At 41.4% G+C, this 17,640-nt stretch overlaps 1 protein-coding gene across 10 annotated transcripts in view; it reads left to right on the forward strand.

The window, feature by feature from the left end:
- The window catches only part of SLC24A2 (solute carrier family 24 member 2), a 221,733-nt gene that overhangs the window by 127,428 nt on the left and 76,665 nt on the right, over positions 1-17,640 (forward strand). For 7 of the 10 annotated variants that reach the window (XM_059656556.1, XM_059656551.1, XM_059656555.1 and 4 more), the window contains 2 exons: positions 5,737-5,775; positions 8,580-8,688. In XM_059656556.1, coding sequence (XP_059512539.1) covers positions 5,737-5,775; positions 8,580-8,688 — 148 coding nt within the window. The remainder of the gene's footprint in view (positions 1-5,736; positions 5,776-8,579; positions 8,689-17,640) is intronic. The other 3 variants (XM_059656554.1, XM_059656559.1, XM_059656561.1) reach the window with 1 other exon arrangement.

A 17,640-nucleotide genomic window follows, 5' to 3' on the forward strand; every position in this document is an offset into this window, starting at 1 on the left:
GGTTCTCTATTCTATTCCATTGATCTATATGCCTGTTCTTGTGCCAGTACCAGGCTATTTTGAGAACAGTGGCTTTGTAAAACAGCTTGATATCTAGTAATGAGTTCCTACCTACTTTGTTCTTTCTCAGGATTGCTGCAGCTATTCGGGGTCTTTTTTTATTCCAGATGAATTTTTGGAAAGTTTGTTTTAGGTCTGTGAACTATGCCGTTGGTATTTTAATGGGACGTGCATTGAATCTATAGATTGCTTTGGGTAGTATGGACATTTTGATGATATTGATTATAACAATCCATGAACACGGTATGTTCTTCCAAATGTTTATGTCTTCCTCTATCTCTTTTTTCAGTATCCTGTAGTTTTCCGCGTATAGGTCTTTTACCTCCTTAGTTAAGTTTATTCCTAGGTATCTTAATTTTTTTGGTGTGATGGTGAATGGGATTGCTTTTTTTAGTCTCTCTTTCTGTAAGTTCATTGTTGGTATATAGCAATGCCATAGATTTCTTGGCATTAATTTTGTATCCTGCTACATTGCCAAATTCATTTATTAAGTCTAATAATTTTTGATGGAGCCTTTAGGGTTTTCTATGTACAGTATCATGTCATCTGCGAATAAGGACAGTTTTACTTCTTCTTTCTCAATTTGGATGCCTTTTATTTCTTCTTGTCTGATTGCAATGGCTAGTACCTCCAGTACTATGTCAAACAGGAGTGGTGAGAGTGGGCATCCCTGCCTTGTTCCTGTTCTTAGGGGAAATGGTTTAGTTTTTGCCCATGTTGGCTGTGGGTTTGTCATATATAGCTTTTATTATGTTGAGATATGATCCTTCTTTTCCCACTTTGCTAAGAGTTTTTATCAACAAAGGGTGTTGGATTTTGTCAAATGCTTTTTCTGCGTCAATTGATATCACTATGTGATTTTTATCTCTCAATTTATTTATGTGATGTATCACATATATTGACTTGCAGATATTGTACCATCCTTGCATCCCTGGGATAAATCCTACTTGGTCATGGTGTATGATCTTTCTGATGTACCGCTGGATCCTATTTGCTAGAATTTTGTTGAGGATTTTGGCATCTATGTTCATGAGGGATATTGGCCTGTAATTTTCTTTCATTGTGTTGTCTTTATCTGGTTTTGGTATTAGGGTGATGCTGGCTTCATAGAATGAGCTTGGAAGTGTTCCTTCCTCTTGAATTTTTTGGAATAGTCTGAGGAGAATAGGTTTTAGTTCTTCTTGAATGTTTGGTAAAACTCCCTTGTGAAGCCATCTGGCCCCAGGCATTTGTTTGCTGGTAGCTTTTTGATGACTGCTTCAATTTCTTCCATAGTTATCAGCCTATTGAGATTTTTAGAATCTTCCTGATTGAGTTTTGGAAGGTTGTATTTTTCTAGAAATATGTCCATTTCCTCCAGGTCGTCTAGTTTGTTAGAATAGAATTGTTCATAGTATTTTTTAACAATCCTTTGGATTTCTGTGAGGTCTGTTTTTATTTTACCTCTTTCATTTCTGATTTTGGGGGTGGTTTGTTTTTTTTGTTTTGTTTTGTTTTGTTTTGGTCCTCTCTCTTTGCTTCTTGATGAGCCTGGCTAGAGGTTCATCAATCTTGTTTATTCTTTCAAAGAACCAGCTCTTGGTTTCCTTGATCTTTTGTTTTGTTTTTGGTTTTTTTGGTCTCTATGTTATTCATTTCTGCTCTGATCTTTATATCTCCTTCCTTCTGCTTACTCTGGGCTTTTCTTGTTGCTCTCCTTTTAATTCTTTGAGTTGTAGAGTTAGATGATTTACTACCATTTTATCTTGTTTTTTGAGGTAGGCCTGTATAGCTATAAACTTCCCTCTCAAGACTGCTTTCATTGTGCCCCATAGATTTTGGATTGTTGTGTTTTTATTGTCATTAGTTTCCAGGATGTTTTTAATTTCTTCTTTGATCTCTTTGGTAACCCAATCCTTGTATAATAGAATGCTATTCAGCTTCCAAGAGTTTGAATTTTTTCGATTGTTTTTATTGTAGTTTATTTCTAATATTATGCCATTGTGGTCTGAGAAGATGGTTGATATGAATTCAATCTTTTTGAATTTGGGGAGACTTTGCTTGTGACCCAATATGTGGTCTATTTTTTAATGTGTCATATGAGCACTTGAGTAGAATGTATATTCTGTGGCTTTGGGGTGAAATGTTCTGAAGTTGTTAATTAAGTCCATCTGATCTAGTGAGTCATTTAGGATTGCTGATTCTTTGCTGATCTTTTTGTCTAGAGGATTTATCCTGTGATGTCAGTGGTGTATTAAAGTCCCCTACTATGATTGTATTGTTGTCGATCTCTCCCTTGATATCTTCCAGGAGATTTTTATGTATTTGGGTGCTCCTGCATTGGGTGCATATATGTTTATCAGGGTTATATCCTCTTATTGTATCAATCCCTTTAGTATTATGAAGTGGCCTTCCTTATCTCTTGTTATGGCCTTCACTTTGAGGTCTATTTTGTCAGATATAAGTATTGCTACCCCAATTTTTTTTTCATTTCCATTTGCCTGAAAGATATTTTTCCATCCCTTTACTTTCAGTCTGTGTGAGTCCCTTGTTCTGAGGAGGGTCTCTTGTAGACAGCTTATATATGGGTCATGTTTTTTAAGCTATGGATTAGTCTTAACAGATCTTTCCTATAGTTGGCACAACCTTTTTACTGACCACCATGAATTGGGCTTTTGATGTGTGGGTGTGTATGATGTGTTGGTGTGTTTAAAATTAAGGGGGTTACAAAGCAAAATGCATAATAAGAATACCAAGATCAAGCCTTAAAGTCACATTGTTGTTTTTTTAAGAGACTGTCTTCTGTAACAACCGAGGGGTTAAATTAAACTTGCCAGATGTTCAGTGGCCCTGAAAATAAATTCATAGCACCAAGGCCAACCCAAACCCAGGTAATTAGCTAAATAATCTAGTGGTTAGAAACTGTACGGGCTACAGACAGTTGAATTGTTTCTTTGTCACCTTCACTGTTTATATTCCAGTGTAATTAAAACCCCATTAAAATTGAATTCCTAACATAATCAGCAGCCCATTGGCAGGACTGTGGGGCTGCTTCAACATGTAATTAGTGAGGCTAAGTCAGGTGAGGGTCAGGAATTATCAGTAGATGTGGGTAAGCCCCTGAAAATGAGCTAGCATATGTCACATTTCTCATCTCTTACAACAGGGCTACAGGAAAGGCAAGTGGGGGGCGGGGGGTGTTTTAATGGCCTCAGCTGCTATTTGTGTACCTAAATTTATGTTGTAACCTGATGTATATTCATGTCTGCAAATTACACTTGTAAGAAAAATAACAATGTCAACTGCTGCTGACATTAAACAGTGGGAGATTTTGTACAGGATTTCAGACTTTTCTCTGCACTCAGATTTTTCTTTGTAGCATCTATGTACAAGGCATTTCTTTTCATTTATTGTATCTCATGACCCTCCTTGCTTGTGAGAGAAAAAGGAAGTCAGTGGGATAGATATTTTTTTGTCCTTTCAAACCAAAAGGCAGGCTTGGATTTTTTCTTTCTTTCTAGTATTTTCTTTAAATATGTTTTTTAAATGAAACTCTTAGCTGGTGATAGTTTGCTCCTATAAAGCCCACCACCCTTTTCATTCTGTTTCTTCATATTCTGTGGCATCACTTCCAGCTCATAATTATTTGCCTCCCATTTAGCCACAAGGTGTAAATTTGCTAACTGAAAAGGCGTGCTCTAACAGTTCACCTCGACATGCGTCCAAAGGCTGAGCTGGCTGCACTGGATAATTTCCCTGGGGGATTGTTCTGTGTAATGTGGGGCCATTTGTTGAGCTGTCTGATGTGGAAGAAGAGAAAATGAAAGGGCCTGCCAGACAGAAACAGGATCATGCAGTGCCTTTGAGAGCAAAGAGGGAAATCAAAGGGCAATTTCAGGTCCACTCCAGTTCCCCAAGCATGTGCCTGGGAACTAGAGAATCGGGATTTTTTTATGTTAGTGCTTTTAGAAAAGTCACTAAGAGAAAGCCCCAAACCAGGAGGCAATGGCCAATTTAGTAATGTTCATGGGCTGTGCTCAGAAGTTACCACCAAGTCAGAATACTTCTGTAGGTGCCTGGGAGTTACTAATTCTTCAAGGGTCTACAAAATGTTTGGAACTAGAAAAAAAATATATACATTGATATTGACTCTCAACTCCAAAAAAGTATCTGCAAGATAATTAAACGATTAATTGAATGTCTACAAAATGTTCATTATCAACTTAAGTGTTAAATGTAGTCTTCTTAAAAATGACATGGGAAAACAAATTGTGAATTGATCTTTCTTACTTTTCAAGGCTTTGAGCATGCCAATCATAAATTCAAAGAATTGCACGTAGCCAGTAATTTGAAATGCAAAAGTATAAAAATCTCTTTCTTTTTTTTGCACAAAAATGTATATTTTAGATGGAATGTGGGGGCCACTTAATGTTCTTTGTATGACGTGTGTGGTAGGACTAAAAAAGAGAGCCTAGGGCCGCGGCAGGTTTTAGAACAGCTCTGCACCTGTCTGCTGGCCTCCAGGTGTGTGATTATTCTTGCAGATGCAGATCAGCAAAGACTGGGGTGTGGAGGACCGGGCAGGCAAGACAGGGGGAAAGGCTTGAGGTTTTTCTTGCTGTGTGTATTCACAGTTGAGGTGGAGCGACCACAGTAGTGGTCTGAGCATGAAATTGAGGCATGTTGGTAGAACTCCATTGTCACCTTATCTGAGTTGTGTTCCCTCCCAACAAATGCATAGGTCCTTACATTCTACTGTGTTTTAGTCACCTTTCCTCAACCTGACAGATATTTCCACTTTTAGCATGAACAACTTGAAGGAGTGGGGGTAGGAGAGAAGATGGATTATCTGAATTCCGTGTGTGATGAGCCTAGTCCAGTGGTCGGCAAGCTCATTAGTCAACAGAGCCAAATATCAACAGTACAACGATTGAAATTTCTTTTGAGAGCCAAATTTTTTAAACTTAAACTATATAGGTAGGTACATTGTTATTAAGTTAATTAGGGTACTCCTAAGGCTTAGGAAGAGCCATACTCAAGGGGCCAAAGAGCCGCATGTGGCTCGCGAGCTGCAGTTTGCCAACCACTGGCCTAGTCTAATTCAATGACCTTACTTGTTCAGGCTCTATTTATTCTTGTTGACCACACGCGGGGCAGTGAATGTTGGCTCCCTCCAAGAGACATGGAAAATGACACTTCCTTGTAATCTTATTCCCGGCAGTAACACTTTGGAATAATCCTTGCAGAGTTTTTTTCTTTACATATACTAAAGTATCATTATTTGTTTTCAAAATGAGATAGAAGTAAGGTTTGCTTTTTTTTTACTTAATATAGCTTAGATTTTTTTTTTCATGTCAATACATGTATACTCACTCCATTTGTTTTAATGACCACATGGTATTCCAAATTGCGGCTGGGCCCTAATTGATTTAACTGCCTTCTATTGCTGGGCAGTTAGGTTGCCCACTCAACTTTGATCTTTCAGGAGCATGCACCATATGCCTAAACAAACCATTCTATTGGCTAGAAATATACACTCTTTGCCCCTTGTGTTGGCATAATCCTTCCCAAGGAGCAGAAAAAAAAGCCTCACCAATATTCCCCTATACTGATGGTTGTTACTAAATGTGAAACCTGTATGTATGTGCTTCATCGTTTGTTTATTTGTCTCTGTTTTTGTCTCTCTCTCTTACACAGTCATCTACAGTCAGGGACAAGGATGAACCGACTCTGCCGGTAGGAAGCAGTGGCCCTGTCTGTATGTGCCTGTGGAGGGGGAGGGGTGGTATGAATAAGGGGCTCATGTGCTCAACAAATCACCCTTTCCCTTGGAATACTACATGGTTTGATCTGCTGCTGTGTGTGTGTGCTCTGGCCTACAATTAGTGTCAACTGAATTCTGACATTCATTGACACATTATCTCTGGGGCTGTTTCAGAAAGTCTCAGTTCTCTCTTTCATTTGGCATGAACTTTTATAGGAGCTGAAAGAGTGAGATAGTCCCACATTACATTCCAAGGGATGTTGAGCTGATATTCAGGGACATTGTGGGGAGGCATCTAATGCTTGATGTCTGTTTTCTTTATGTATCTGCATGCACCTAATTTTTGGCTGGAAATTTCTTTGGGTTCCATAAAAAGAAAAACTGCATGAGATCTACATATCCAGTATGTGCATAATGCCCAAAAGAATGCTTTCAGTTCTCTTATAACTATAATCCTTTGCTAATGAAGATCTTCGCAGCAGAGTTCTGCCAGTTTCTCAGAATAAGAACCATAGTCATAGTGGTCATGACCGATTATTAACAACAAGCACATGTTTCAGTTCCTGTCCAATTAACACATCACATCTTATGTGTGAAGCATGACAAGGAAATGACCTTCAGAGTTTTTGTCTTCAGCCATTAAACAGTGATTACATTTCAAATCTATTCAAATCTCTTCACCTTGCCTCTAAAATATTTTGAACCTTAACCATCTAAATCAAATAACACAATGCATTAAAAAATGTTACAGATTTTTAAGGCAGAAAGGCATAAGAATGAAGATTCATACGGCCCCATTCTTCCTCCTCTAGTGCTCAAAGCCAAGATTTATGACACTCACTGAGAGCCCATAGGATATGCCAGATCCATTGGGCTAGTGGTTGGACCCAGACTCTTCCCTTGAGGAGCCAATGATCCGGCTCATCACTGAGACACCAGTAATCCCCTCTGATTCTTCTCCAAACCCTGTATTTTTGGGAACATAATTTCTAGTAGAATATCAGTTAAAATAAAATCAGACTAAGAAATTCAGACATTTCTGTGTACTTCATACTGATATTTTACCCATACTTCAAGCTTACTATAGGTTTAATGTTTGTCTCCAAACATACAGATTATGATTGTTAATAAGTATTCTTCAGAGTAAGGCTCCATGGGCAATAGTTCAGAAACTGTCCACGTTTACCAAGTTAACCTGATTTTTTTAAGCTTAGTGGTCTAATGTGTATCTTAAAACTCAAAAGGTGCTTTAGTCTGGGGTGTAGCACTTTCCAAAATATTTGACCATGGAGTCTCTTATGGGACTTTTCTTGGGACGCACCTGGAGTTCAAAGGAACATTTTGGAAAACCCTGCATTATAGAGGATTGGAAGGCAGTGGGAAACCGTAATTTATTTTAACCAGACCCCAGAAAAATCTCATGTCAAGAATTTGGATCAAAAGTTCAATAAGAAATTCATTTCCGCACATTGTGCTGCCCTCTCTTAAATCTATCTGTGAAGCTTGGTCTCTGGAGCGTCGTCCCTTGTGTTAACCAACACAAAATCAATCCAAGAAGGAGAGCACAGTTCCTAATCAGGAAAAAAGTTGGTTTCAATCCACTGTTTGGATACTTTATTTTAGATTGTTTGTTTTTGAAGATTTTAACAAAGAGCTTGTTGGTAATCTCACCTCTAGAGGTTCATTGTTCCTCTCTTAACCTGCCAGTTTCATTTATTTGCCCAAAGGTTCACTCTAGCAGGAGTTTATACAAAAGAAATCCTCCCTTTGAAGTTAGGAAGTTTCTCTGTAGATTTATAGTAAGTGGTTCTCTCTCTTTAAATCTCACTTAACACAGACCATAGGGCCTCATGGACTAGAGCTGTGATCCAGGGCAGAGAAGAGGAACCCTGGGAGATGTGGGAGATGTTCTTTTGGGGAAAAGGGGGAAATATTAACACCTCTATCATTTATTTTCTATGTTATTCTTCATAATATCCACTTTTTCAAGTGTTTTATAATATATATGCTCATTTTTTAGTATAGGTATGGATATAGATAGATACAGATACAGATGGATACATACATACACATACATACTCAAACATTTTACTGATAGGGTGCACAATCCAAACATTGTAGAGACCACCCACTGGTTCAGGTAACAAATTCTGAGAGAAGCAAACTTGAGATTCATTCCTCTACCCTCCGTTTCTTGTCTGTGTGAATTGGACGCCTCATTTCACTTCTCTATGACAGTTTCCTCATCTGTCTAAAGGAAATAATAACCCGAATGGTGTGGCTCAGTGGTTGAACGTCAACCTATGAACCAGGAGGTCACCATTCGATTCCTGGTCAAGACACTTGCCTGGCTTGCAGGCTCGATCTCCAGTAGGGGGCGTGCAGAAAGCAGCTGATCAATGATTCTCTTTCATCATTGATCTCTCTCTCTCTCTCTCTCTCTCTCTCTCTCTCTCTCTCTCTGAAATCAATTTAAAAATATTTTAAAGGGAATAAAAACAGTGCCTAGTTCATTTCGTGAATGAAGCATATAGCACATTGACTAGCATTTACTAAGCTCTAAAAATGGTAGCAAATAAATTGATTTAATAGGAAAGGCTGTGAGAAAGCCATTCCTTTGGGGGATTTGAAATGTACCTTGGGAATCTTTGGTCCACAGTGTGTGATCATGTGACAGAAACAAGTGACCACCAGACAAGGGGAGGATCTTACCTGTAATGCACTTGCCTTTGGTTTCTGAGAACTAACAGCATCTTTGTCTGGTTTCTCTGTTCAGGCCAAGCCACGTCTCCAGCGAGGTGGAAGCTCTGCCTCCCTCCACAACAGTCTCATGAGGAATAGCATCTTCCAGCTCATGATACACACCCTCGACCCACTCGCTGAAGGTAAACACCAGGCTTTAGTTTGGAAGCTTGTTTGGGGGGAAAGAGGACGTACTTTTCTTCATAAAACATGTTGACGCTTCCGTCACACAAGCCTGCCAATGTCCTCATGCTTAGCATCTTCCAGAGGAAGCCCTGGTCCTCTGGTGTGCTTTATCTGCAACAGCTCCGTTCATAATCGGAGATGTGTGTACCAGGAGTAGAATTGGACATCCATGTGCCTTTTGATTCTGTCTTTTGTTTCCTCCAGCATAAATACATTTTGTTATGAGACAGAGAGGACAAGGAGGTTTTTCTCCCTTCCCGCTAGAGTGACAGTTCCCTTTCTCGTCCTTCCTAAGTTCCATAATGAAGTTGTATGCTAAGATAAATTGTGCAGCTTTTAAAAAGAAGAGAAGAGAACTCGTGACTTAGGAGGGCCAAGAGTAGTTTGGGGAACCGTGTTCACTGCTGCACATCGATATTGTACTGATTCCTTGGCAAGTGGAGGGTGGGGGTCCTCTCTAAAGTGCTTAGGATTAGTCACTGGAGCCCCAAAAGGCCTGACTCACCCCATCAGGAAATCATATGAACCATCCCAAAGACTCCAGGATTGAGTTCTTTCAGTTTCGCTCCTTCACAATGAAGGCAGATACATTAAGTTTCTTAAATTGCATAACTATCCTAAAAAATTAATTTTTCAGGTAGGTGGATATCTGATGTGTCAAATAAATATCAGAGTTAGGCCACTACCGAGGGGGTCACATATAACCAAGTCTGTTCTCTCTTCGCCCATGGACCTTATAATGGGGCCTGATACTGCACAGGGACTACTAACCTGGGGAAACGGTCTCTGCCACTGAATAAACGTGGGATGAGATTGTCAAATAATGTCACACAAGTCAGAGCTCAGACCCAATATGAAGCTTTGCTCAGTACTGTCCAGGGTACAGGCAATCGGAGATTCAGATGAAGTAAAGAAAACTCTGGGATGTCAGGAGCGGCTCCCCAGGTCCTAGCTCCCCTCACTGCCACACACCACTCCCCCAGAATTATAGGGGAGGATCAAGGGGCCACCACTCCCTGTGGAGTTTTTCAATGATGAAAAATTTCCCATTTTGTACCCCAGAGAGTTGTAGAGCTGACGTGATGTTCTCCAAGGAGCCCTGCTTCAGAGACCCTGAGTTCTAGATACTAGCCAGACACCTCCTAAATATTACTACTCTGTTTACCCTGAGGCCCACGTGACAAGGAAGTTAGACCCGGTCACTAGCCCTCTTCTCCTTCTCCCGGGCACACCCCAGAGAAGGGAGTGAAGGGATCACAGGTCAACGTCCTCCCAGCCACTAAGCCCTTGTGTGGCTTTGGGCAGGTTAGAGTCCTACTAGCATGTACTTGGTTTCTTCATCTGTAGTAATAGTCAGTGACTATTAGCACTTCATAGTTGACAAAGCATCTTCACACCTACATTATGCTTTATAATAACAGTTCATAGCTAACATTATTATACTAATTTTATAAAATATCATACCATTAAAACATCTCAAATTTATCTACTGTTCTCTCTGCCAGCACTTTATTCCAAGCCATCTCCATTGCTTTCCTGGATTCTTACAGTAGCTTCCTAGCTGGTCTTCCTCTTTCTCCGTTGCCTCCTTCTTTGTATATTTTCCACATGGCGGCCCAAGTAATCTTAAAAAGGGTTCCATTCTGGTCAAGGGCACAAACCTCAGTTGCAGGCCTGGTCGTGGCATGGCGTGTGCGGTAGGCAGCCAATTGATGTGTCTTTCTCTCTCTGTCTCTCCCTCTCCCTTCCACTCTCTCTAAAAAAAATCAATGGGAAAATATCCTCAGGTGAGGATTAACAACAACAACAACAAAGAAGTGAATGCAATTATGTCAATCCTACTTATAACCTGTAGTGGCTTCCCATGGCTCTTAGGAAAATTGTGACATACTTAACCATGGTCCACATGATCTGCCTCTTTCTCCAAACTCAATTTGACTCACCTGGCTTTAGCCACAGAGACCTTTCTGTCCGGAAACAGGTACTTCTTTCCAGCCACAGGGCCTTTGCACCCAGAATGCTTTTCTTCCCCCGACTTCCTCTGTTTTCCTGCTTTACCCCTGCCCATCCTACAGCACTCTGCCTAAATGGCACTTCCTGACCACCTGCTATAAATGGACCCCCAACCCTCATCTCTCCATCTACCCTTTAATTTCTCTTTATTGCTCACACTGATTGTGTGATTATTAGTTTACTGCCTGTCACCTCCAGGATACAGTAAGTTTCTCAAGAGCAGAAACTCTATTCTATTTACTACTTGTCCCCAAGATTTAGCAAAGCACCTGGCATAGAATAGCTGCTGAGGCTCAGAAGGATTAAGCAACTTGGAAAATTCATGCTTTTAACCTATAGTCACACAATTTCAAAGCCCTCTAAACCCCCACAGGTTTAAGATTGTATCTTGGTTATTTTGAGCCACTATCTTCTTCACCCATCTTTGTAGAGGGCCACATGGGAAAAGTAAAGAACTATTTTATCTGCTTCAACTCCCTTATGAGCAGGCAACTGAGTATATTTATTTTTGCCAAGCCAGTATTATGTAGTAATTAAGAGGACAGACTCCAGAGCTAGAGTCTCTGGGTCCAGATCCCAGCTCTGCATTTACTAGCTGTGTGACCTTGAACAAGTTACTTAACTTCTCTGTACTTCAGTTTCCTCATCTGTAAAATCAGTATAATAGAGTCATATCTAATTACAAGATTACTATAAGTATTAAATGAGTGAATATACATAAAGCATTGAACACAGTGCCTAGCAGGACATAAGTACCACATACAGGTTTAGAATTGTTCTGTTTCATTATTTTGAAAAGTAATACAGCATATGATTTTTTTAAAAATTCAAAATATTCAAAAGGCCGTGGTAAAAAAAATAATAATAATAAGTCTTTCTCATCCATTAACCTCCCACTTTTCTTCAGCCCTTCAATTCTCCCCAGAAGAAACCACAGCTACCAATTTCTTGGGATTCCTTCCAGAGATGTCCTGTGTGTGTGTGTGTGTGTGTGTGTGTGTGCGCGCGCGCGCGCCCTTGCCCACAGGTCTCAACAATCTAAATTTCTCTTTTGTTGTTGTTGTTGTTGTTTGGGGTCATTCAGTTTCTGGTAGAGCCTTTTTTTGTTTTGTTTTCTGAGGGAGGTTGTTCTGTTCCAGTGAGAAAGGAGAGAGTAAATTCGGGTTGTCTCGGAGCTGGGCCATCAGTGATTTCTGAAACACCTGGCCGTTGTGGGGTGCACTGCAGTTAAATGTTTGCTCCTGCTGTATCCATATGTGCCTTTGGATGCAGGCACCCACTTTCAAGGTGAAACCACTCCCTGAAGGACGTGGAGTGCTCTGATGGTGCGAATCCGAGAGGATGCTGAGCGCCATAATCAGTTCTGGACTTGAGTGATTAGAAAATATGGAAAGCACTTCAGTGCTTTAAAATTGCTCCACAGCACGCAGCCAAGGAAACAGATTGCTCTGGTATTTATCCCCCAAGTTCACAATCATTTTCCATTTCAAGAACCGCCAAAAAATTAACCCACAGCTCTCAGAAATCGTCATCTCTCTTTTAGTTTGCATCTGATCATTTGAATTCACATGTCCTTGTGCCAAACTGTCACTCTCCTTTAACAGTGCAGAGGCTGCTGGTTGCATCACCACGTTGACGGCATAAGCACTGCAGCGCTCCCCTGTGGCGTAAGGGACCGTTCACTGGTGTTCTTGGCATCCACCGAGCTGAGTAGTGCGTTGGCACCCTGGGGCGTGTGGTTACTGTTCTTCAGAGGGAAGTTTCCAACTTCATTTGAAAACATTGTCTAGGACAAATGGGCTAGAGCAGGGGTGAGGAACATCTGCCCCGAGAGCTGTATAAGGCCCAAGAAGTCATTTGGTCTGGCCCTGCCAACGCAACTGCAGGCAGGACTTGAAATTCAATAAATCTAGGAGCTTTTTTCATAGCAACATAAATTTATATTAAGTGAATTATATTAAGCAAATGATGTTATAAATATTCAAATGGCCCTTGGCAGAAAAAAGGTTCCCTACCCCCGGACTAGAGAAAGACACTTCCCTTGGTCTCATCTGTGCCCTTCAGGGGGTTTTGTCTTCTCAACCCCAGTGTTGAGCCCTTGCCAAAAGCTTTCATTGGTGGTTGGTTTGGCCATAAAGCTTGAGTCACAAGACCTAGCAGTGTTTGTGTTTCGGTTCGCTATTGATATGTAACAAAGCACCCAACACTTGGTGGCTTAAAACTACCACCATACTGTTCATTGCTCATGATTTCATGGGTCAGAAATTTGGGCAGGGATCACTGGAGTGATTCTTCTGTTCCATGTGGTATTAACCAAGGTCCTTTGGTGTGATTCAGCTAGTAGATGGGCAGGTTAGAAGGTCCCAAAGGGCTTCACTGATGTGTCTGGCACCTCGTAGGCACAGCTAGAAGGCTGGGCTCAGCTGCACCCTTCTGACTCGCCAGGTTGTCTCGGGTCTTTCCACATGGTTGGACTTCGGACATGGCAGCTAAGTGTTCCAAGAGCAAACCCTCCAATCTCAGGGGGAGCTGCAAGGCTTACAATGACCTAGCCTGGGAAGTCCCAGAATGGCTCTTCAATGCATTCATCAGTCATGAAGGCCAGCCCAGACTGAAGGAGAGGAGACTCCACCTCTCCATGGGAAGATACCATAGAATTTGAAAGCATCTGTAATATAACCCAGTCTGTCTCAGGGACACACACTGCTGGTTGGCTCATCTGCTCACTGTTCATTGGTGTGCTCTGGGCAGACCACATTGTGTGGGAGGGACAAAGCCACGGTCACCCTGCCTCGAGTGAAGGTTTAGTCTAAGCAAGGCTGAGCAATGGCTTTCCAGGGCTACATGATTCTAAACAGGACATTGTTCGTTAAAAGAGGAATCTGCTGAAGATTCATGTAAATTGTTGGAATAAAGATTTTGTTCTTTTTCTAAGAAAGCCCTGGAGAACTAGAATCATCAGTCTTTGAGATCACAGCATGACTATCTGAACTGATCTTTCTAATAAATTTACTGCCCCATATTGATTTTAACATATTCTCTAAACAAGCCAGTATGTGTACCCAGGTGTACATCTTTATTAACCTAAGACAAGGACACTGGATGTAGCACTTTGGGCGTGAGAAGTAGCTTCTACTGTCAATTTGTCTCCTAGCAGTAGCACCAACTGACATTTGCAGAAGCGTATCGCCCAGGCACTGTGCTGAGTGCTCTGTGTAAACCTTCTCATTTAATCCTTACACTAGCCCTACCTGCTCCATTTTTCAGAGAAGGACATTGATGTATAAAGAGGCTGTGTCTTGCCTCACTAAGTGACACAAGAAGTAAATGGCAGAGCCTGGAATGTGAACCTGTCTCTTTCTGACTCAAGGTCTGTGTTTATAGTTCTCATGCTACTCGGGTGCCTTGTGTGTCCTCACGTCCAACTCAGTGTTCCGTGTTCTCCTGGTGTAGACACCGGCGTAAATACCAGGAGCCTGGACCTATCCCTGGACCAGTTATTCGTTCAGTCTGTAACATGTGAATTTTCCGTGTATAAGCCTTTGCAGCCAAACCTGTGGTAGCCTTAGCTCTCCCCTCACTTCCCCCACACCCAGAACTGCAGCCCCCGCTCATGCGTCCCCCATGCACCTTGCTCTCATCACTTGGCTTTTGCTCAAGCACAGGCAATTACTGTTGACCTCCCTGTCCTGGATGTCATGGGTACTAACCTACACAGGAAAAGGAATCCCCATAGGCAACTCTGCAATTCTGGCAGAGCCAAGTGACTGGGCAATGACAGTGGAGACATTGGTATGAGAACAGGATGGATAGAATAGCATTAGAGATTGACCATGTAGCCTATGTAGTCCAAGTGTCAGACTGCCTTGCTCAGCCTCTTGCTATGAGACCTAGAGCAAGTTTCTCAACCTCATCAGGCCTCAGTTTTTCCACTTGTAAAGTAAGATAATGATAGCACCACCAGCATAAGTTCATGATTACTAGTACTCAGCCTTTTAGAGCCTTAGTTTTTTCATCTGTAAAAGTTCTACTGTCAGAAGCTTGTGGTGAGTATTCAGTACAATAATACCCAAAAAGTATATAATTACTTCTCAGTGACTAGTGGCAATGATTTTTCAGTTAAAATTGCATTCACTTCATGCAATAAAATTCAATTGTAGTGGTTCAACTTAATACTTTTTTAAGGCTTTGTTTTTAGAGCACTTTTAGGTTTACAACAGTGAGAGGAAGGTATAGAGATTTCCCATATACTGTCTGCCCCCACACATGCATATCCTCCCATGAAGAAGGGGCACATCACACACCAGAACAGTACATTTTTAAACAAGGATGAACCTACATTGACACATCATAATCATCCAACTTCCATAGTTTATTTTAGGGTTCATTCTTGGTGTTGCACATTCCATGAGTTTGGAAAAATGTGTAATTATCCTATATCCATCATTGTAATGTCATACAGAGCATTTTTTCTGCCCTAAAAATTCTCTGTGCTCTGCCTATTCATCTCTCCCCCACAACCTCCCAAACCACTAATCATTTTACTATCTCCATAGTTTGGCCTTTTCTAGAATGTCATATATTTGGAATCATACAGTAGATAGCCTTTTTAAATTGGCCTCAATAGTCTTTTAGAATATTACTTTACTTATTTAACAGTTGCCATTAGGGATCAGTGTCCTGTTTCTTCATTCTTTCATCCAGAGAGTGTTTTTCTCATTCTCATTCTCATTCTCATTCTCATTCTCATTCTCATTCTCATTCTCATTCTCATTCTCATCCTCATAGGAGGGTGGCTGCTCCTGCTACCATATCTGTAGTCTGGAAGGAGAAGACAGTGCAGCGGTCTTTTTTATCAGGAAAAGCTTAGTGTTCCCAGAGGCAGACTTCTGCCTCCATCGCATGGGCCAAAGTGGGGCTAAGTAACCATCCTGACTTCCAAAGGAGCCCGCACTGGGTGCTCTGCCTCCCCAAACATGGAACTCCCTGGTAGACCCAGTGCAGGTCAAATGTGTCCCCCTTCTTCTCCCATCCCTAGGGACCTTTCTCCTGTCTCTTCAGATTCCTGATGTACAGAGAAGAGGTGTGATGTGCCCCTTCTTCCTCTCTTTCAAAGGGCTCTCTACTGGCCCACGGATCCAACTTTTACACAGTGCCCCTGAGTCCTCCCCAGAAAAGACATGCCCTAAAACCTGTCATCTGAGAATCCTGGTTCCCCTAAAACACAAGTGAATTATGGCCCATCTCTGCTCAAAACCATCTCACCGACAGGAGAAGCCCTAGTACTTGCAGTGGCCCTAAGGCCTCCTGTGACCTGCCTTTCCACGTTCCTCTCTGTGTCTCTCCCCTCTTCCCTTATTCTCTGCTTTACTCTGCCCTCTCCCACTCCTTTCCTCCTCCCTCAGCCCCTCTCTCCTTCTCTCAGGTGCCATTCCCTTTGCTTCACTTCTCTGGCTGCCCCTTCTCACAAACCACAAACACCCTCCTGCCCCAGGCTCTCTGCATATGTTCCTTCTTCCCCCGGACAACCAAATGGCTTTTACCCTCCCTTCCTTCAACTCAGCCTTCAAATGCCACCCAATCAAAGATACCTTACCCAGTCAACCTTTGAAAAGTATCAACCCCAAAATGTTGAAAATAAACCAGGTTTCTGGGTTTCCCTTGCCCTGCTCCATATTTCTCCATAACACTTATCATCATCAATGAATTTAGTTGTTGTTCGATGCCTGTCTCCACCCTTATATCTCCAGCATGGCACGGCATGGGGCAGGTTCTCACCTATCTCCAGGGCCCAGCACATATGGGCCCCAATAAGTATTTGTGGAATGGATTAATGGAGTGCTTGCTTTATAATTTTTCTGCTGGAGAACCGTATGTCTCTAGCCATGTAGATTGTCTTAACCCATGTCCTGTCAACGGCTCTTTGGTTGTGAGCAACAAAGTCCCATTTCATACGATGGTTGTCTGTGTAGAGGTAAATAATAATCGTGTCTGCGGTGGCCACCATAGTATCCCCAGCCTCTGGGAAGGCACTGACATTAAGTCAATGCCCAGTCAATATTTGCTAGATGATTAGATGAATCTCCCTCTAGTTCTGAAATTGCTGCTACAGTGGGAAATGTTTGCTCTGTGCCTCTCATCTTCTTGAATTCTCCTGTTCACTTCTTCCTCTTTCCTTTCCAACTTTTTGTTCTTCTTTTCTTTTCTTTCCTTTTCTTCCCTTTGATATACTGTTGGATCTTTTTATTGTATCCCATGGACCTAATTTGATATATTCAAAAAATTACAAGATTCTAAGAAGTTTTTTGTTTTAACCGTTTCTTTATTTTAGAAGTTCAAACACCTGTAAAATAGCACCTACCACATAATTTGGCATTAAGCTGTGTTTAAGAAGGAAACTGCAGAAGAAGCTCTTCATTTGGTTTCTATGGATTCTTGCATTCTCTCTACAATTCTAGTAATTTCTCCTTCCTTCCAGATTTTCAAATTTTGATTTACATTTTTCCCCACTACAACAACAATTTTATTAGTAATGGCAAAATTTAACAAATAAGTGAACTTGATACCTTAAGAAACACAAGAGTGGGAACAATAGTTGCTTAGTGGGCCTGTTATTGAACTGAAGGATCATTTAACTGAGACGGTTTGGAACAGCAGGCCCCCAGGCCTGTTCTGCAATTTCTTTGAGGCTGTTTTTCCATGACACAACCATCAGAATCCTGTAATGAGATGTCTGAAGATGACATCATACTCACTGCCTTATTTGCTGTTATAAAGATGGGGACATTTCCCCACGGTAAATTCACTTCATGTTATCAGCTGGTCTCTGCTGTTTTCACTTTATATCCAGCACATTCCTGCTACATCCAGATTGGTCAGGGTGTCCTGGGAGCATG

The sequence above is a fragment of the Myotis daubentonii genome, chromosome 11 (assembly GCF_963259705.1).
Source record: "Myotis daubentonii chromosome 11, mMyoDau2.1, whole genome shotgun sequence".
Classification (NCBI taxonomy): Eukaryota; Metazoa; Chordata; class Mammalia; order Chiroptera; family Vespertilionidae; genus Myotis; species Myotis daubentonii.